Source organism: Falco biarmicus, chromosome 4 (assembly GCF_023638135.1).
Source record: "Falco biarmicus isolate bFalBia1 chromosome 4, bFalBia1.pri, whole genome shotgun sequence".
Taxonomy (NCBI): domain Eukaryota; kingdom Metazoa; phylum Chordata; class Aves; order Falconiformes; family Falconidae; genus Falco; species Falco biarmicus.
The window spans coordinates 8888614-8909615 of record NC_079291.1 but is presented as its reverse complement, the minus strand read 5'-3'; the positions used below and the strand labels follow the sequence as shown (position 1 = coordinate 8909615).

At 36.0% G+C, this 21002-nt stretch overlaps 1 protein-coding gene across 4 annotated transcripts in view; it reads left to right on the top strand.

Moving 5' to 3' along the window:
- The window catches only part of TOP2B (DNA topoisomerase II beta), a 65389-nt gene that overhangs the window by 2399 nt on the left and 41988 nt on the right, over positions 1-21002 (top strand). For all 4 annotated transcript variants that reach the window (XM_056334285.1, XM_056334284.1, XM_056334282.1 and 1 more), the window contains exons 2-6: positions 15417-15590; positions 16251-16341; positions 18396-18459; positions 19724-19869; positions 20625-20722. In XM_056334285.1, coding sequence (XP_056190260.1) covers positions 15417-15590; positions 16251-16341; positions 18396-18459; positions 19724-19869; positions 20625-20722 — 573 coding nt within the window. The remainder of the gene's footprint in view (positions 1-15416; positions 15591-16250; positions 16342-18395; positions 18460-19723; positions 19870-20624; positions 20723-21002) is intronic.

The window sequence follows — 21002 nt, the reverse complement described above, 5'->3', positions numbered from 1 at the left end:
AACCTGTTCAATGCCAGTTGTAGAACACTGGCATACAAAAAGGCAATATTGATGTGGCAGTGGCTAGTGATTGGTTTGGTGTGCCAGGCTGAAAAATTTCAGTTCAGGTGGTGGTTCATGAGTAGATACCATATCCTGGCTTTGAAATGAGTCGTACAGTGCTAGGGACAGTAATAGTTTCAGCCGTCGGGTTTTAATTGGCTCACCATATATCTGCTGGATGTGCAACTACTTGCTATTTGCTTGTAAGTTGTCTTGAAATGACCTTGACTTTTTTAGACTTTTTACTAGTGTGCTGAAACCACTAGGATGCTTGCTTCCTTAGTAATGTATTTAGTATTGTTAGTGGTTTCTTAATAAGACCATGAATTAAACAATTGAAGGGCAACCGAAGTAAGGGTAGTTCTAAAGATGAGGGAACATTTAAAACTTAGTGGGATGTTAATTTATGTTTCAAACTACCTAATTCTAGATACATAACCTGGTGCTCATGTTTCAGTAAAGAGTTTTATGTATAAATTCAGCTTTGGTTGTGATTTAAACAACATCCTTGTTCATCTGTTCAGCTAACTAGGAAATAATTAAATGCAGTTGTGAAAAAGGAAGGGTACTTCCTGTGATAGAGAATTTACCTTGGAGTGAGTTTCTAAATGAGAACGACATACAAGCATCAGGTGATACCTGCTTTTGGAGTGAGTTTCTTAATGAGGACATCATAGATGCATCAGGTGGTACCTACATTCGGTTTTAAAAGCCAGATGACTTGCTGTTTGTTTCCACGAACAATTTAATTCACCTGTGTTTTCAGCTACCTGTAACAGAACTTAAAGGAATGTAACTAGCAATGGTTAGCTGGTAAGTAGGCACAGTTAAAATGTTTGTTGGGAAAATCGTATAGCATTATAAAACTGAAAGTAAACCAAGATAACCTCTGATTTATCAAATGCAATAGTTACTTTTTGAGGAGTGGGTTTTTTGTCTGGTTGCTGATTTATTATTTTTTATCAACTTGCAGTTTCGACCAACAGAATGATATTAATTAGTTTTGGCAGATTTCCAAGGGTCACTCATAGAAGTATGAAGTTGTATTGTTAGTTACAAAAGCCTGGATTTGTAACTAGAGGAGTTTTCATTGGTGAAATGTAATGGCATTTTTCTAATGCTGGAAAAACTTACTTCGAACAAAAGAAGTAATTCTTATTTTCAGCCTTTCTGTGTGTTTAGGGACTACAGCAAATGTAATAGTACTTAATTATTTTTTTTTAAAAGTGCCTTTTATAGTGGAAGTGAAGTCACGGCAAGTTAACACTGTGAAGTGTGGTGGTTCTGATACAATGGTAATGCCCAGAAAGCTATGGAAGAGTTTCATGCAAGCAGTACTTAATGATTTACTTCTGTCAATGATTTCAGGGCTTTCTCCTCAACCCTAAGGGCTATACAAGTCTAATAAATGGAAATGGAGACTCCTGATAATAATTTAATACTTTGATCACCACTTCCCTTTTCCTGCTCATTGTGAAAGGGGATAGGTTTCAGTTCTAGGAAATGCTAGCTTGACATGAATATATGCTGAGTGTTAATATGACTTTTTTTAAAAAAAATATCAGATCTGTGTGCTCTTTGAATGGAGCAGAATGGAGAAAATGTATATTAGTAGATGGAAATAATGTATATATTTGGCTTATACAGGTTCATACTTGCTTTGAATAAATACTGTAGTTGTATATTGGTAAGTGAAAAGATGACAACCTTTCAAATAATCAAAATTCAGCTATTAGCACTTCAGTTTCAAGGTTTGCCTCAAAAATATCTTTTAACTTACGGTTGTCATGTTTTGTAAAAAAAAAGAATATATATGTAATAGAGAAGATAGGACAGTAGGCTCAACAGAAAACAAAATGAAACAAGCACAGGCACACACACACCCTCCACCCCAACAAATAGTCCCCCAGTCCAATCCTTCTGTTAAAGGGACCTTGTCTGTCTTTTACTGTTTCATTTGAAAACAAATACTCTCAACTGTGATAAAAGGATAGCTGGATAGCTTTGTTTGACTTGGCTTTCAATTTTTTTTGAAAAGGATTCAAACAGGTCTTCTTTTGAATAATGTCTGATAATTTCCAGTGATGTGCCACAATTCTTTTGTTATGGATTCTACATATGGTGGTTTCCAAATTTATGGGTAGGCTTTTTTCATCTGAAATCTGAAGTGGGTCTCTACTGTACCAAGGATCTGCCCACTGTATACTGAGCCCCAACTACTACTTTGATTTGGGAGCAGGGGCTTTTGGGCAGGAGCAAGACAGGAGTTCTGTTCCTCTGCCAGTATAGTGCTTGGAGGAAGAGTGTCTGGATATGACAGGGTGTCCAAGAGTCGTAGTGTGTTGCTGCTCTATCATGAATCTATGTCTATAAGCTGGCAGGATTCTGCCTGCCTGAAGTACTGACAGTTAAGCAAATGACTAGTAGTATGACCAAATCCTAATCCAATGTTCACTTTTTAGAAATAAGCATACTGTCCTAGAGGTGATCCAAATGTAAATAGTTCTTCATTCTTTTTATTACTGTTTATTACCACTTTACTAATTTCAAAAGCAGGAGTAGGTGGTTGTTCCTATTGCTGAATCACTTAGACCCAAGCTAAAGAACAGAACTAGCTTTCTGTTGTTTCCATATCTTTATCTGGTTTAGGCCTTCTGTTTCGTTGCTGGCTGAAGCTAGGCCTGGAACACGGTTGTCGTATGTAACAGTTGTGACATACGTTGTTAGTTGCTGCCTTATCTTTCCTCTGCTATATTGTGGTGTCTGCGCAGGGGAGGAAAAAAAAAGTGTTAACGTTGTTGCCAACTCATGTTTCAGTGTTCCTCGCTTGCCTTTTATAAGCATTTATCTTTTCTTTTGCTATTACCTTGACCGGGGCGCTGGGAGTGGTTTTGTGCCCTATGTGCTCCATGCTCCCCGCCCCCCCCCCCCCCTTTTTTTTTTTATACAATAGGAGGGAGGTCATACCTGAAGTAGATGTCCCAGTGTGTTGCTGTTTACTTTTATTAAACATTTTGTAGGCTGTGAGTTATGTAGTATGTCAGCAGTTGAGGGGAAGTGGCATTCCCTCTTGCTCTTGTTGAGTTTCTGATGTTGGTGCCCTTAAGGATGCAGTGTTGCAAAGAGATGTGATTACTCTCCTGAATATTCTAGCACTAGAGGGAAATGTTTGTGGCTCAATTTTTGGTGAGTCAGACACAACAGTTCTGAAGTGGTATTCCTTAGATGTTATGGCTTAACTGCCAAAAGAAAGTTGTTACCTCTTATCCTCTACCCTCCACACCAACACCCAGTGAAATACTTTCGTAAGTCATCTTACTGGTCCAGTCCTGTCCTTGTGAGAGCGCTGAATAATGCAGGGTGAAAGAAGTGATAGAGATGGTATCAGGTACAGGCTTGGTGATGGAACAAGATCAGGGCTACTGCTTTGACTGCAACTGAGCCAGTCCTGCAGCTTAATAACATGCATCTTCACCCTGTGTATTCTGAGCTGGGAGGAAAACTTGTTCTACGGCAGGTGATTGTATGCTGAATGCATAGAAGTGGGGAGGTAAATTGTGATAAACTCTTGGAAGGAATGTATATCTTGGAGGAGGGAGTAGAACTGATTGAAAAAATACATGGGTTATTAAGGTGTTTGGTGTGGTAGGTGTACATTCAAGCACGTGTACTCCATTCTATCTGTCTAGATCTGTGTGTGTATACATTTAACTTCTAAGCTACCTGTGATGTATTAAAGAGTAAGTAAGGAATTACTTTATTTGGACAGATAAAGTGAGCTTTCCAACTAAACAAGCATATATGTAGTCTAAGTTAGGCAGTTTAGGTTTGAAAAAGATTATAATTTAAATGTAATATTGTATTTTCATAGAATTTATTTTCCAGAAGTAGATTTTTACCTTGCCTGCAAATGATCTCATGTGCCTATGTCCAAAAGCAGTCTTCAAATGCATGTTTATATTACAATTAATAAAAAGCAGCACATGTGATTCATAGCTGATGGATATGAGTGATTCCATCCCTTAGAGTGGGGTTTGTATGTATTATAGATCACATAGAGAGAACTTGGAAATGAAAACTGGTACAAGAAACTCTCATTTTCCTCAATTAAAATAGTACATTTCTTGCAAGTCACCCACAAGGAAAGTATTATTCTGCGCTAAGTAGTGGTTTTGAAAGTTTTCAAAAGCGGATTGAGCAAAAATATGTAGGTCTAAATGTGGATAATAGTGTGGAGAAGCCTGTTTTGAAAATTTTATGCTTGGAGACCTAGTGGTGTCCTCTCAAATCAAGTACATGTAGTGAAACCCAGGTATTTTGGAAGAATGTATTTTAATGCTAATATCCCAAATATAAACTGACTAATAAGTCAAGACATGTAAAATGTTCTTCTAGAACTTTGAAAATAAATACTAAAATTTAAAGTATAATTTAAGTTCTAGAAACCAATGAAGATAACAAGATTAAACGTGCCAAATGTTTGTTCTTGTAAACACAGGAGAAGTGTTCTTCAGCTCTTAGCAATAGTAATTTTTCTTAAAATTTCCTTGCCATTTTCTTCAGGTAGTTCAGTAGTGAGTACTCAAAAGGTTGATGTGAAAAGCAGGGAAAGATTCTTCCCCTCCCTGGTAAGTGAGGATCTGCTAGTTTTAAAACTTCAGTGTGATTGCATTTGCTTTTACTCTTATGAACTGTGTCCTTTTTATGTTTTGAAGTGTGTGTTAAACTTTCTATGATATCAGCTCACCTGGTTTCATTTAATAAAGCTATTTTAAAATGCTGTCTGTGTCTTAATGCGATTACAATTTACATATAAAAACAATTTGCCACTTAATGTACTGCTTTAATTTTTTATTTTTAAAAAATTATAAATCTGTGTATTTGTTACATTATACACATCTAAGCAATTCTGGTTTTTTTAGTGAGTAAGAAAAAAGGGCTTTAGCAAAGTTAGTGTAAAGGTTGCTTGAGTTAGAATTTTTGAAAGGTTCAGACCTAAACATCAGATCTGTATTTTCCTTGGTTATACATATTTTAAAAAACTACCTTAAAGGAAGAAAAAAAATAGGTGTACAAGAGGATTAAATAGCTTAATCTATTGTGTGTAGGTACTGCTTTCCTGATTTGTGAGGTAGAATTGCACTTGAGATAAACAGTCCTCTTCTTGTGAAAGCTGTGTGTCTTGAAGAGGTAATGATTTCTCTTTTTTTTTGTGAATGAGCGCGCCTGGTTAGGCTGAGGCTTCCTGTTCGTTCTTTAAGACATTGAACAGTTGAGGGAAGAACAGGTGTATGAAAAACTGAACAAATGTTTGCATTAATGAGGTGGCAAAAAATCACACACCAGCTTTCTCAATATGCGAAGGAATCTTCAAGGAGAGAGAAGGAACAATATTGTCTTGTCATGACAAAATCACAGGAGCTAAGATAGAAAAGTATTTATTTATAAATCAAAAAGCTGGGGGTGGGTGGGCAGGTGAAGCTCTTGCAACCAGATAACTTGATATGTAATTTTTCTGTAAGGGCAGTTAGAATTCTGGGATCATTCCCTAAGCAGAGCATCTTTACCTATGAGAAAGGTGCTGTGAGCCTCACTGGCGATATTGGAAAGCAGCTGTCGAATCTCTGGTAGCTCTAAGGTATTTTGACTTTATAGAGAAGATAGTGTAGTAGTGTATGAAAATTTCAACCTTGTGTTTATTCCCTTGCTAGTTGTGTACCATGGTATAAAGGTAGAAGAGTGGCAAGATGTCTGGAGAAAAGTAACACCAACTTAGAGCAGCTGATACAGAGAGAGTTGTAGTGCACGCAGCCATTCGTGGTTGCTCCCATGCATCAACACAGAGCTCTGTTGGCTGAGGTAGTGTTTTTCATCATATGCTACTTAGTGATCCTAACTTAGTCTTTTCCACCACCACTGTATTACAATATTGTCATGAAAACTTTGAAGTATGATGTCACAATCTTGGAGTAAAACGGAGGCAAGTTGCTTGGAGAAGAGCAATTGCTAGAAGTGAGGCAGTTACTCTATTGTGCTATTAAGCAGACCTGGGAGAAGATTTTTCTTAAACTCACAAATAAGAATCTGTGTAAGCACGAGAGGAATCAGCTGAGGATGGGAAGTTCCTTACCTGGGTTTGCTGGTGGAGGAGGGAGGTGGTCCAGATACTTTAGAGAAAGCAAACCCGGAATTGTATCATGTTAACCTGTTTTCCCTGATACTAATTAAATCTTTCAGAATATGCTATGTAGACTATCACTCAACTGGCAAAGAAGAAAGACATACATGTCAGGTAACAGAAAGATGATGAAAACACTGAACAATGTAAAAATTAATCTCAAAATATATTTGAAATTATTTTGTGATTTTTGTATATGGTACTTTTTATGGAGGGGTGAATTCTTCTGCCTGCCAGGATGCAATTCTTAAACTGCAAATTAAAGGGTAGAATTTTGATGGTCTTCAAGATCACTTCAGCACTTAGTGACCAATCCTGAAAGGTTTTTCGTAGTAACTTCTGTAGGAATGTTGTGGGAGGATGAGTGGCTAAGGAAGGGGCAGTTCTGGAACAGTGCTCAGGCTTTTTCAACTTGTTGCTGCCTCTGTTTTCTTCCCCCTGAATTGCTCTAAATGTCTGGAACACCAAACCTGTGTTCCTTTCTTACAGAGTTCACTACAGGATTGAGACTAGAATACGTAATGTATTTGTGCAACATGTAAAACATTTCAAGATTTGTAAAATCTCCAGAGGAGCAGTAGATGTTGCATAATAGGAAATGAATGATTAACTCAAGCTACTTTTTTTAAAGAGCACTGGATTCATATTTAATGTGGCAGAAAAGAACAGATTTTGAAAATATAAAACACAGAAAACGTGGCTGTGTTAGCATAGACACTTCAAATAATAAGAAAGCAGATGTATCTGTTATTGTGGAGCAAACTGTGGTAAGCTGAGAGGAAGCAGTGCGGTCATTCATAAACTTCTAGAGTTTGATGTTTGGGACAGTTTTTAAAAAGAAAAAAATGTCATTGACTTCCATGGTATCTTGTGTTAAGTGAAGAAGATGCTGTTGCTTTTCTGTTGAAGATTCTAGGGAGCAGACCCTTAATGGTTACTACTAATCATACTGTGTTCTTTTTTAGGTCACATGTTAGAAGTACAAAACCCTCAAATCTTACTGTCAAGTTAGTTTAGTATTTCAGCGCAAGGTAGACATGCAAATCACATAAAGGTATACCCATCCTAATATACTGATAGCTGTTACATTCATAAATGTTCAAAAATGTGATTCTGTTGTACAGTGGAGAATTACTTATCCAATGGCACTCTTCAGTAGGAAGCAACCTTTAATGTTTGGGCTCTCCTCTACCACTGCTGTAATGTAGCTAGTAATTCTGAAGCTGATTAGAAAAGACTGGGCTTTGGGTGTTGTGCAGAATAAAATCTTCAAGTGGATTCAGTCACTTCTTCCAGCTCATTGCAACTTGACTCCTGTTACTGTGTTACTATGCCAGTTAACATGAGCTGAAAAACTACCCTGTTTCTTTCCTGCTCTATGTATTCTCTTGCAGCATGAATGTCTTGAATGTTGTCTTACTAATGTCTGAAACTTTTTCTGCAGTTATTTTCTACAGTTCACTTATTAATATGAAGATAGTTCAGCAGTGTAAAATTATCTTGTGGTATAATATGGGTTAGCTTGGCTGTAGAACCCATAGGATCTGGAAGGAAAGATCATCACAGTGCTGTTCTTGGATTGTGATATTTCACAAAAAGCCTGAATGGATTTCAGAGATTTTGTTCATCAGAGGGATCTCTTGGGTTGTGTTGTTCCCTTTCAAAGTAATCTTTTCAACTGGGAAATGTAAATGTGCTGAGAGCCTAGCATACTTGCACAGCATTCAAACTGGTGATACAGTTAAGCATTAAAAAGGGCAAGGGTATAGGCAACACTGAGTTCTAAGGAGGTGCTGCCAGATGCTGATAACATAAAGTTCTGATGTCAGTACCTCTTCACTAGCCAAGAAATCAAGAAGTTGAGGGCTTGTGTATGAGCTGATTGATGAAACAGTGGACCAAACATATGGTCATTCAGTGACCAAACCACTTCAAAGCATTACTGTTACTCTGTAGGAAAACTGTCTTACATTGTCTTAAATTTTAACATGGATAGATTCCTTTCCTGTGAGAGTCTTACCCCCTACACCCACTCACCCCTTCCTTGTCTCTCAGCGTTAGCTGGAAAAACAGATTCTTAAAAGACTTAATTTGTTACCAAAGCATTCATAGATGTACTTTTTGATACTGGGTAAACAATATCAAAATTATAGTATTGGAATAGAACTTTTTAGTGGATAGACAACTAAAAAATTTCAGACCCTTAAAAATGTAACAGTAAAATTCAGTTAAATTGTCATCATGCATGGGCAAATGTTAGACATTTGCTTTTAAAGAAATTGGTAAAGATCAGGATCTGAATGTACTGCTGATTGTGTCAAAACTTATGCCAGATAAAGCGGAGCTATTGCTGTAGTAACTTAATATAAGTGTAAGTAAATTTATATTTAAAACAATACGCATAATTTTCTGGTCAGAAGTAATTATAGTGTATGTAATATTTGTACAAAAGTGGTGGTGTTCACTTTTCAAAAGTCTTGTGGAGCAGAAAGCAAATCCATACATTTTCATGTAAGCCTAGTGTGCTACTGTATTGCGCATAAATATCCTAAAATAAGAATGATTGTTTTGTTTAGCTATTTAATAGGAAGATGAAGTGATGTAATGCTAAGCATGTAATTTTATGGTGCAACTAATCAATCTAATGATATCTGCTGAAGAATATGGGTATTTTTAACCTTATCCTCCTAGCTGTATATTTCTGCTCTTTTCGTTGCACCACTACTTGTCTGATTCTCTAGCAAGCTTGTTCAGAAAAATAAGCTAGTAAACAACTAACTGCTGCTAGTTGATGAAAAATAGGGGGAAGTTCCATTTGTTCTTTGAACTGGCTTATTGTGAGGTTGGTTTGATTTCACTATATGGAGCAAAGAAGCAGGGGAACAGGAAAGAAAGGAGGAATGTTTCCCTTTTGGCAGCAATTAACTGTTTTGTTTTTCTATAACGGGGAGATCTGACCATCTTCAAACCATTCTATAACTGAATCATCATAACAAAACTTTATGGAATGTGATGTTTTCAGAGTCCAGAGCAAGTTCTCCAAACCAGGAGATAAAAAATTTAGAAATTTAAAATTAATAAACTTGTTGGTCTCACTGGAGTGAGACTAGCTCTGGGTGAGTTTACTGGGAACTCTTTCCTATGATCATCAGCTTTGGGGAGGATATGAGAGAGAGATTTAGTTCTTGCTGCTAATGGTATGCAGTGGTCTATGGAAACTTGCTGTGGTAACAGGGAATTGTTACTTTTGTGTGTTTTCATCTTGGCAGGAGGGCCAAACCATTTGTTAAACACAGCAGGAGTGTGGTTTATTTTGAAACTCCCTCCAGTTTTGTTTTCGTGGTGGGAGGTATTCTCAGCCAGAGTTTTCTTTGGAGGAATTGCAAAATGTTTAGGTAACAATGTATTCGTTATCTAATTTTTGAAGTCAAGAAGAGGCTGTTACGATGCAATATTTAACATCACACTATAGTAAAGTTATCCATAAAATTGCCTAGAAACTTTCATATTGCACCTGTAAATTCTTTTGTGATATAGCATATCTTTCTCAGAAGAGATAGTTTTGTTTTGAACTGTAAGTGGTAGAAAATCTACCACATTCCCTGAATTTCAGTACTTAATTAACCTCCCTAGGTTTTACAGCTTAATTACACTCAGTATTTACTGTCTTGTCCCACTAAATGTGCTTATCCTACACTTTATTTAAGGGAATGTAGGACACATAGCATGTGCTTTTCTAAATTCTTATGTCCCAGGGCTGCATTTGCCTTTCAAGAGAAAAATTGTTGCATGTAGTAGTTTTAGGAGGTTAAGGCAGAAAAGACAAAGACCAAGTGAAGGTAACTTCTTGTTGACATACTAATGTCTCTGTTCATTTATGCTTTGTCAGTCTAGAAAATGAGCCCATTTTTGCCACCTAACATGGGGAAGAAAGAATGGGCAGGCTAAAGAAAAACAGGTATTTGGGGGTCTTTTGTTGTTGTTTGGATATAGTTTACAGTGTTGAGAAGATGACAACAGTGGTCAGTATAGGATTAAGTCTGTGTAAGTGGGGAGAGATATTAAAGTTTTTTTCAGGATTTTCAACTTGTTGTGACAGTGTGAGATTCAGCTACTTAAATAAAAGTGAAGCTTCCACATAAAGTAAGGAGTCAAACCAAAGATGTATATTCCAGTTATGGCAACACTGAAACTGAGGATGAAACCTAAGTTCTTTGCTGTTGTTTTACATTTTACTGCCTATTTAGATAGGAGTAGTTCTCTGGGGTTGCCAAACTGTCCAGATCAAATGTGTATTAAGATTTAGCTGTATTAAGTGCAGCTATTTGCAGCGTAAGTAACCAAACTCAGCATGGTGACTCAACATGATTTTGAAATGCAAAGGAGGTGACATGACCCAGTTTTCATCAAAAAAGGTAATAAAAATCTCTGACTTAGTATGGATGTCATGCATGCTCAGTTATATGCAGAAATGTCAATGGATGAGACTGTAGGAATTAAAAAAAGCAAAATGTGAAGAAAGAAGATGCCAAACCCAAGTATATGAGTTCTTAGGCTGAAGGTAGACAGTAAAAGTCTTGTTGCCAAACTGTAATCTAATAAAGGCTACTTGGGTTCTGACTCCTGAGATCGCAAAAGGGAAGAACGGCTATAGCTTTCACACAGTACTAGGCAAATTTACAGCAAAAACATCTCCAAAAGAGAAACTCTGCAGTTATACTGGAGAAAGTAGTTACCATAATGAAATATAGTTATGTTAGCACACACAATAGTCTTGATAGAGCAAACTGAGCAGCAGCAGCTGTTAACTGAGAATCGGTATGTTTTCCCATACAGTTACCACTATGCTGTGTGTGTTAAGTGTTGAAAATGCTAGCCGTATCTGAGAGCTCAGTATGAAGTGTAACTGGGTATCTATAAAGAAGAATGCACAGTGCAATAGGTTACAACATTCCAAACTACTTAGGGATGGTCATCTTGTTGGCTTATACATGTATGTGGATGTGTATATTTGTCATCAGTCTGGAGGGTTAGGAAGCATGAAAGACTATTTGGAATCTGTAAAGTCTTGAATGTCACCAGAATGTGGGGAATGTCAAAGGGTGTCTAAAAAAAAATAATATTGAAAATTGGCAACTTGAAGTTTGCAAAACAGACCCTGAAAATTGGGTAACCTGTTACCAAACAAAAACCAGACTTACTGTGAAGCAGAAGACTTAAGCCCTTTGTGACACTTTGTTAATTCTCTTTAGGGGTTTTCTCGTGCAACAACAGCTGGTGCTGTTTTGAAAAGTGTTATTGGAGCTTTAACACTGAAGATACTTCGTACAAGACAGAATACAAAAGGCATTATTGAGACAATTGCAAAATATACAGAAGAGACTGTCAGTTTAGTAACACTGCAGTTCAGTGCTTACTCAGTTAAAAAAAAAAAAAGGGGTGGGGGAGCTTTCCTGGTATATTTACTTGAATTTTTAGTAGAAACTCAGCAGATGAAAGCACTTTTTTAAAATTTATTTGTTAAGTTATCAAGGAAAAAGTAATGGGAAGACTGTTGGATATTTGTATCCATAGATATGTCATGGATTTGGTGATGAAGAATTTCTCTCTTTTTGGAATGAGTTCTAAACATCACTTGAAATCTAAAAATGTCCTTCAAGATGGAGATACAGGGATTCGGCTTGGTCTTCTGTTTGAGTCCAGCACATCCCAAAAGGCTGGAAAACTGCAGTTCAGCGAACTTCTGACGCTTGCATGCCTGCATAATAATATTATGTTGTGTATTGAATGCTTTCTGGCTTTTGTTTTTATGCTTGTGTTTCAGTAGTGTGTTAAATTTTTAAGTGTTTATAATATGAGTTTATTGTAGGATTATAATAATAATGGAGGATTGTACAAATAAAATCTGTCCTGCTCAGTGACAATAAAATTTAAATGTTTAAGTAGATCATACTGAAAAGGTGTTTGTGATGTCTTAGTAAAAACTATAGAATTAAAGTTCTTTAAGACTACTCTTCTCCTTTTTCTTTCTTTTTTTTTTTTTTTTTGTAATAATCACTGACCAGGAGGAAAAAGTGTTATGCAGATCCTTTCTTTGTTTGGTTCCTCCCCTCTTAACACACTAATTGGAACATGATAATGTGTTTTATGAAAGATAGACATAGCTGTCACAGAGAGTAGGGTAACAGAAGTTCTTTACTATTGCTAGGTTAAAGCAAACTCACTACTCCCCAAGAAGTGACACTTCTGCAGGATTAGCTCTTGTTGGGCATCAAAGTTTGTCTAGTTGTGACCTCTTATTCGCTGTCAGTGATGACAATCTGTCAGTAGCATCTCAACAGAAGATACAGTTTTGATACTCCAAACACTTCTTACTGATAAGGTGGAAATTATAAACTCCTTCAAGCTGTCAGGAAGACTTCCACTGGAAAACCGAGACACATTTCCTAGTGTTGTATTGAAGGCAATGGCTTGTAGGAATCCCTTCCCAATAATTCTTTTCTGTAGTGATTTTTCACAATCTAGAGGCAGTCATTCAGTCATGATGAAATGGGCTTTTTCTAACCTACTGACTCTTGCAAACATGTTGTGGCACAAGTAGAGCTGTTGGAGATAGCCTAATAAATTCAGGCCGCAATTTTCCTAAGATCTGAGTTCTCATTCCATGTTAACGTGTTCCTGGGTTGTCATGCATACAAGTAGAGGCATTTTAGAGAACTGTCTCAGAACAATCATAAGAACACAGTACTGATGTACGTGACAACTGATAAAACCTTGGAGCCTAAGAATAGGAGCAAATTGAATAGTTCTGTTTGAAGAAGATTCTGGTGGTCTTTACACCTGTAATTCTCTTGCTTTCTGTGTGAATTGCATTTCCTCTCTTCCCTTCTTTCAACACCTACTTAATCTGAGAAGTATTATTTTCTTTTCCTGCTAATCACTGGTCCCATTAGAACAAGTGAACATAGTAAAGCAGTGCTAACAGAACTGTGGAATCTGTAAGTGAGCTAAGGGTGACTGATGAGGTATGATGTCAAGGATGATCATAAAGTGAAGCCTGTGAGGTTAGAAAGATACATATATAAATATATATAAACACATACAGTGAAACTCATTGGAAGCTTGGACATCTCCAATGAAATGAAATAAAATTTACATTGCAAGTATTGGCAGTGCTTCTCTAGTAACAATTCTCATTCCTCTTGTTCTGTATAACAGTTTAATCTATCTATTTGCAAAGTCCTTTTTCTTTTCTGCTTGCTTAGCAGGTCTATGGCTAATGTTTTTAGGGTGATGGTGGTGAGGTTGTCACACTTTAAGACCAAATGACAGTGTGGAGGCTAAATTAAGTTGGATACTAAAACACTTTAATCTCGCAATACATGCTGCAGCTTCCCTGTTTGGTGGGAGATGTGATGTGCTTCAGAATAAAACTCGTGAGAGCTAGTGCTCTCTGCTGCATGTAATTGTGGTGCAGATTGTGGGGTCCCCTGGGTTCTTTCCCCCTCTTATTCTGGGTGTTGTCAGTTACAGGACTGGGTAGTAGAGAAGACTTGATTCTCATTTTGTCTGTTCAGGTTTACTCATGGCCAAACGGCTGTTTACATCAGTGGTGCACATGGTCTGCTTGTCTCAAAGGTTCTTGAAGTACATGTTTCGTAGCGTTTCCATAAATAAACTAGAAAAATGTGATCTCTAAATCTGGAAGAGAAAGGTAATTTCCTTTGTTCTGAATAGAATGTAATGCTTTATTCCTGTGCCTGCTGGCAGGGGGTGGGTGGGTGGGAGCCGGGAAGCATCAAAGCTTAAATAGTAGAAACTGGGAAGACAAATTGGAATAATACAGGGAGAATTATCCTTTAGTTGTATGCTGTAGGTTATGTTTGGCCTTTCTGAATCTGCTGAAGTTGTTTGGGTGAATTTATTATTCTTTGCTCCTTGTTCCTGTGCTTATATGCTTTCCTACCCTTTGCTTTCACTGCTGTCCAAGGCTGCAACGAAGGCTAGATTGAGAGAGAACTGCTGATGCTTTTTTCTGGCTGAGAAAGTTACATGGTGACTGGTTAATCCAGGGTGGGAGTTTAGCCTGTATTTATTTTATACAGAGATTTACCGGGAACAGCTAAATGGGAGTGAAATATTTACCTGAGTGTCAAGTGGGTTTTGTCCTCATTATTTGTCTGGTCATGTAACACCTGCCTCAAAGTTGGTAAACCCCCTGTAAGAGGAAGAGACCATTTCAGGTATTAGGCAGGTGGTGACAGAATTTTTTTCTGTTATGTCTGTTAGCCAGGCAAGTATATCATGTGAGTTCAAATTATGTTTGATTGGTATTTTTAAGATAATTCCAATTTAGAGGTAAAAACGTATACTGTAAAATGCCATACCTAGTCTCTTGGTAGATATGCTCTTATTATCTCAGAATGGGACTTTCTGCATTTGGTTGCTCGGAGAGATTTTAACTTTTCCTTTTGTGTGGGTTTAGTTCAGTGGAAAGGAGGTATTTGTCAGGAAAAACTTGCTGAAAAATGTACCAAATCTCTCTATCCTTCCCCCAAAGGTGCATTAGTTTTCTGTAACACTGCTTCTTCTTCCAGTTGAGGCATTTTGCACCATTTCCAGCCACATTAGGCTTGAATTCTGTTTCAATTCCAACATTAATCTGTGATTCTCCTTTTTTACTGTCCTTGGCTTATTTCATCATGAAACATTCTAAACTGGGATTGTATCAGGTTTAATTACTTCAGTTAGAGAATGTGAACTCTAACAATTGAGAAGCCATAGGAGAGGCGTTACAGTACTGAATGAATGTCTGAAGTCAAATATAGAAAAGTAGTTTTACTGTGATTTTTCAGAACGGTGTTCAGTGGTTTCAAATGCTTAAGCACAAAATGAATGATACAAATACTTAACCTGAGGAAGTGGCTCTTTGGTAATATATTGTTGTTCCCTTATTTTGGTTTATCATGCTTAGTAAATCACTAAAGTTTGAATGTGTTACAATTTGTTAAGAGACTGTATAATCTGTTGAATTTTTTTCTATTGAGAAGCTAGTTTGATCTTAATACATCTGAAAACAACATTTAAATTATATGTCAAGTTTTGATTTCATTTAAATCTGTCAGGTTTTGTTTATATCTAGAGAGTGACAGATTGAGTGAATGAAGTTGATTGTTGGAATCTTTTTTTTTTTTAGACATTATTTGATAATCAGATCAATGCTTCAAAAAAGGAAGACTCAGAAAGCATTAATAAAAATGACACTTCAAAGAAGATGTCTGTTGAGAGAGTTTATCAGAAAAAGACTCAGCTTGAGCACATCCTCCTCCGTCCAGATACCTACATTGGGTCAGTTGAACCGTTGACTCAGGTATGTGTCACTAAATTTACAGTTTTAACAGTGTTTGTTGTTTTAAAGAGGAAATTACTGTTCTGGTTAATAAATAGGTATGTCTCTACTTTTCTGAATGTTCTGAATTATCATGCTAAAAACTGTGATCGTGTTTACGTATGCATGTGTAGGAAGGGGTCAAGAGAAGACTTTTTAAAGCAGTGCTTGATTCACTGGAAAGAAAACACTCAGAAAATGTTGAATTTCAGTCAAAATATAAACACACACTTATGTGTGTTTGCAAACATGCCTATGTGCATGCAAATATATATACATGTTTGTAAGTAGCATTTGCTCTAGGTCCAAAAATGCTTTGGTCTGTTTGTTTAGGTAGAGAACAGAGAATTTAAGCCACCTGCTGGCACTTTTTTCAGCCATTTTTGTGAAGTTGCAAATTGCTTCCAACTTTGCTGTCTATACTGTTGAAGTTCTCCACCAAGCAGAAAATAGTGGATTTTCATTATGGAAGTCTTTGTGGGTACAGTTGTAATTTTTGCCAAACTTCTGCTTCTACTTTTGTCTCATATAACAGCAACAATCAGATTGGAAGAGTAAAGTTCCTGAAGTAAATAGATATTAGAGAATCATAGACTGGTTTACCAAGACAGTAAATTTTTTTATTATTTTTTTTACATGTAGTTAATGTGGGTTTATGATGAAGATGTAGGAATGAATTGCAGAGAAGTTACCTTTGTTCCAGGCTTGTACAAGATCTTTGATGAAATCCTCGGTAAGTATTTTTAATGATAATGTTGCTTTAGCATTATGGAGTACACTTTTCTGAGTGCTCTCAAAGCACGTTAATTAGTATCCAAGTTTAGCATTATGGAGAGCACTTTTCTGAGTGCTCTCAAAGCACATTAATTAGTATCCAAGTTTAAATCACAGACTTAGAGTCCCATTGAGCTACACTGCATTAACATTTTAGTGCATCCCAGCATTATAGAACAATTTAAAGAGGGAAGAGTTTTCAGTTGAGCTTTTAAGAAAGTGTAAATATTTGTTACTGAATGTCCAAACTAGATCATTCTTTGTGATCAATATTGTTACAAGACTTTTAATCTGCAAAGTTGGTAAGCACCACAGTTTCAAGTAACATTTGAAGGAAGATATTCTTTTGAAAGAAGACAACTGAAAGTTGTCCAAGTGTTAACTTAGATCATCATTTTGTTAATCATTAAAACTACCTCCTTCTGTACAGAATGATAGTGGTGGTGATGGTGTTTCTTGCATGGATCATTTCTAGACTTCAGACAATCTAAAAATGAATAAGTATCATACTTCCATTTAAAAAACATGGTGACTGAGGCACAAACAAATGAATTCTAGAAAATTCTGAAGTGCCTGAGTCACTGTGACTTACTAGTTTATGATACTTTCTTGCTGACAGGCCCACGCTGAAGGCTCACCAGCAGCAGAGATGCTCAGCATCTGAATAGTGTGCTGTCTGCTGAACGGATATTTTGGGTTAATTGGCATGTAATCTTGGGCTAATCATGTCTTATGAAGTTATGTTGTAAAGATTGTTTGGGTTTACATCATAAATTAATTTATGGTCTGCTGAGGTCAATGGAAATCTTGTCATGACCTTCACTGAGTTCAGAACTTCTCCACACCTCTAAATCTGTGCTTTACAGCATTGCTGTTTTAGAGGCAATGAAGACTGTATCTTTGTCAGGTGGAAGGGAACAATTTTTTTATTTTTATTTTTTACTCGTTCAATTTTAGTAATATGGGAATGAAAATCTTTCATCACTTCTGTTTTGAGTGCTGCCTCAGAGATGAAATTTACAGCCTTTTCACAGGAGGGAGTCCACTTCCATCTTGTCCCATTCAAAAGGGAGATCATTATTATATTGTTCCCCTAGTGTTGTGTGGCCTGTTGCTTCTTTATGTAGCACTAGTAAGTTCTCCACAGACTGTGGTTTGAGATCTAGGGGTCAGTGTAACAACACTACCAAAATGGGACATTGTAGCTGTGCATGCTTTTGAATGAAACTGCACTTAATGATTTTAGCAAAAGCACCTTGAAATGTTTTATCTTACACTGAGATCCTTATAATCTATTAAGATACTGTCCCTTGGTGTTTTGGGGTTTTAGTTTGATCTATCTTATAGGTGATAAGACAAATGCTGAAAATGATTGTAATGTGTTTTCATGGTTAGGTGGCTAATAGTGACATGTCTGATTTCTGTTGTTTGTAGTTAATATACATTGGAGTGCAGTTTAATTAAATTCTGATCAAATGCTAATTTCCTGTTATCATTCTTCTGATCATAAACTGTATAAACTGTTTACGAACTAACTTAGAACTGTAATAAGTCTCACAGGCTCTTTAGAGATAACTTCTGCAGTCAAAACACCCTTAATGGATGTGACTTTTTCAAGATTAGTTTTCAGTTGCAAAAGGATGTGTAAGATGATCTGATACATACAGTTTTCTAGAGTTTTTAACATAAGTACAGCAAGGGAAGAATAAAATGCTCAGTATGTTAAGGATAGTTACAAGAACAGGCTCACAAAATACACTTCTATATTTATTTCTAAGATAGTCTAACTGCTAGAAATAGTAGTTGTAGGAAGGTTAAAAAATACATTTTTGCAGATACTTGGTCATATTTATAGACTTCAGTAATATGATAAAGAATATACACAGAGATGCCAGATTAAGAAATACCTGACCATTGTATCTTGTGGTGGAATATGTATACAATCAGTTTTACCAATCAAGTAATTAATTATTGCTCCTAAAAAGTGTTAATTTGTGCTGCTTTGTTTCATAGTAAATGCTGCTGACAATAAGCAGAGGGACAAGAATATGACTTGTATTAAAATATCCATTGATCCGTAAGTAAAAGCATGTTTTCATTTATTTTCCCTACCAGTGCTATTGTAGTTCACATTTGTACAAATGATTTTACTAAATGAAATTGGATTTTTTTAAAACAAAATAGTATTTTTTGAATTACTTCCATTAATCTAAAAATATTTAATATTTTAAGATGAAAAGGTGAATTAAAAGTGGTTATTAGTAAGTACTATCATTCTAAATTTATAATAATTTGCTCTCCCAAACCACTCACTAATGTTTGATTGAATGAAACTTAAGACAGAAGGTTATAACATTCATGATTAGATGAAAGCTTGGCAGTACATAACTATAACCAGCCAGGTTACTCATAAATACCAACCTTGAGGTTTAGTAACATGATTCTGCATCTCTTGAACTTCTATGTTAACTCCTGTAGCATTAGGATAAGATTACGTTTGGATTAGCTGTATCACATTGAAACTGCAGATTGTAAATATGTCGTTACCACTGTTTTTAAAAATTGAATACGAGAAGATGTTTCCTAATAAGTACCACCATAGTTAAATAGATGTTGATTGGGTTCCTTTAACATTACCGTTTCAGTGGCATTTAACTGAATACTGACTGTTTTAGACACCTAATTTTCACACCTAATCTTTAGGATAAACATGCTGAGAAGTAATTTTTCTGCAAGTTTCCAGTGCATTATCAGTTTCTGTAGAGAAAATTGCTTTTATCATGGAGTGAGAGGGGAATGTAGTGTAAATCTGCCTGACCTGTCATGGTTTTGAACTCTCTAAAACTCCAAAATGAAAATTCTGTGTGAGAGCTACAAGTATTAATGATGCCAGACCTTGATGGATTTTGGCATTGATGCATAAAATAAGTTACTGTTCATCGTAACTGGGAAGTAACAGTTTTAAACAGATGATAACTTGGCTGTGTCTGGGTGGACTTCAGTGAAACTTAACAAGCTACATCTCTGACTCAAGCATAATTCTGTCAGTAAACTTCAGGATGCTGTTGCAGATCATGATGATAGTGAAAGCTCTTTGAACAGATTTTTGGGGGTTATTTTTATGATATGAAATACTGTCATATCGACAATTATACTCCTTCTAGGACATCTAATAAGCACAGTGAAGTGTTTTTTTGTAATAGAAATTGATAGTTGTGAATAAACGTAGTAGGAATATGGTCTTTTATTGTATTTTATGTAGTTATTTAAACAGTAAAATGTATGCAGGAGTCTGTTTTCAAGATTACATTCATTGGCTTAATGTCTTCGCTATTTTATAGGGAATCAAACATTATCAGCATATGGAATAATGGAAAGGGTATACCAGTTGTGGAACACAAAGTAGAAAAAGTATATGTACCTGCTTTAATCTTTGGCCAGCTACTAACATCCAGCAACTATGATGATGATGAGAAAAAAGTTACAGGCAAGACTATTTAACATACTTGGTTTTGTTTGATTAAGCCATTGTTTGCCTTTCAGTATGCTTTCTGTTCTGTTTCATATCAGATGATTAATTAGTCACCATTGCTATAGCTCTTTGTTACAGTAAAATTACTGAAAGAAAAAAATCTTACTCCTTAACACCAGTGTTTATAGAGAACTTTACCTTTACATCTTTAATGTCAATACTCATTATTCAGTAACAAACAACATGTTTTCATATATTAATTATAACATGTGTAAGCATTTAAACATTTGTGCCCTTGAAATGAAGGGAAAAATAAATCTAATAAATTATGGTATGATTCATTATTCTAAATGTGAAGTAACCCTAATGTGAATCACGAATGAAAGCTAGTTTTGTTCTGTCCTACCTTGTATATTTTGCCCATATTATGATGTGTGGTTGCAGTTACGTGGATCCGATCGTGACATAGTTTTCAGTTGGATCAGGGTTTTTAAGTCACTCGCTTTTCAGCAAGCAACTGATATATCAACATATGGGAAGCAATGGGAGCATTCTTGCATTGCGGGGAGGAGCAAACTGCTCATTTTGAGGCAGAAGCAGTTGCACCAGATTGGAGGTAGTGTGAAACTCCATCTGCGGCATCCTTTGACAGCCGTTGACATGTGGCCCAACTTTTGTCTTACATAGGAACATTTTGCTTTATTGGCATACTCTCTGTATACCATAAATATGGTTCTGCTGTAATAACTTACTATATGTTGTTTTTTCAGGTGGGCGCAATGGCTATGGTGCAAAACTTTGTAACATATTTAGTACAAAGTTTACAGTTGAAACTGCTTGCAAGGAATACAAACACAGCTTTAAACAGGTATAGAAATGATCTCAAATTTTTCTTTTCTTTGCTGTAATTATAAATTAAAATGTAACATGATTTCTATATTTAATGAATATTTCATGAAATGAATCATTTAAAATTCAAACAGGTGTGTAAAGTTTACAGGTTGGATTAGTTCCGTCAGTAAAATTGGTACTTCTATGTATTAGAATTTGTCTGGGATTTTTTTATTAAGTAATAACTTTTCTTGGGAGTGTTAGGTAACTAAAAATGAAAAAAAAATCTTCTGTTAAAACTAAGTATATTCATGTGC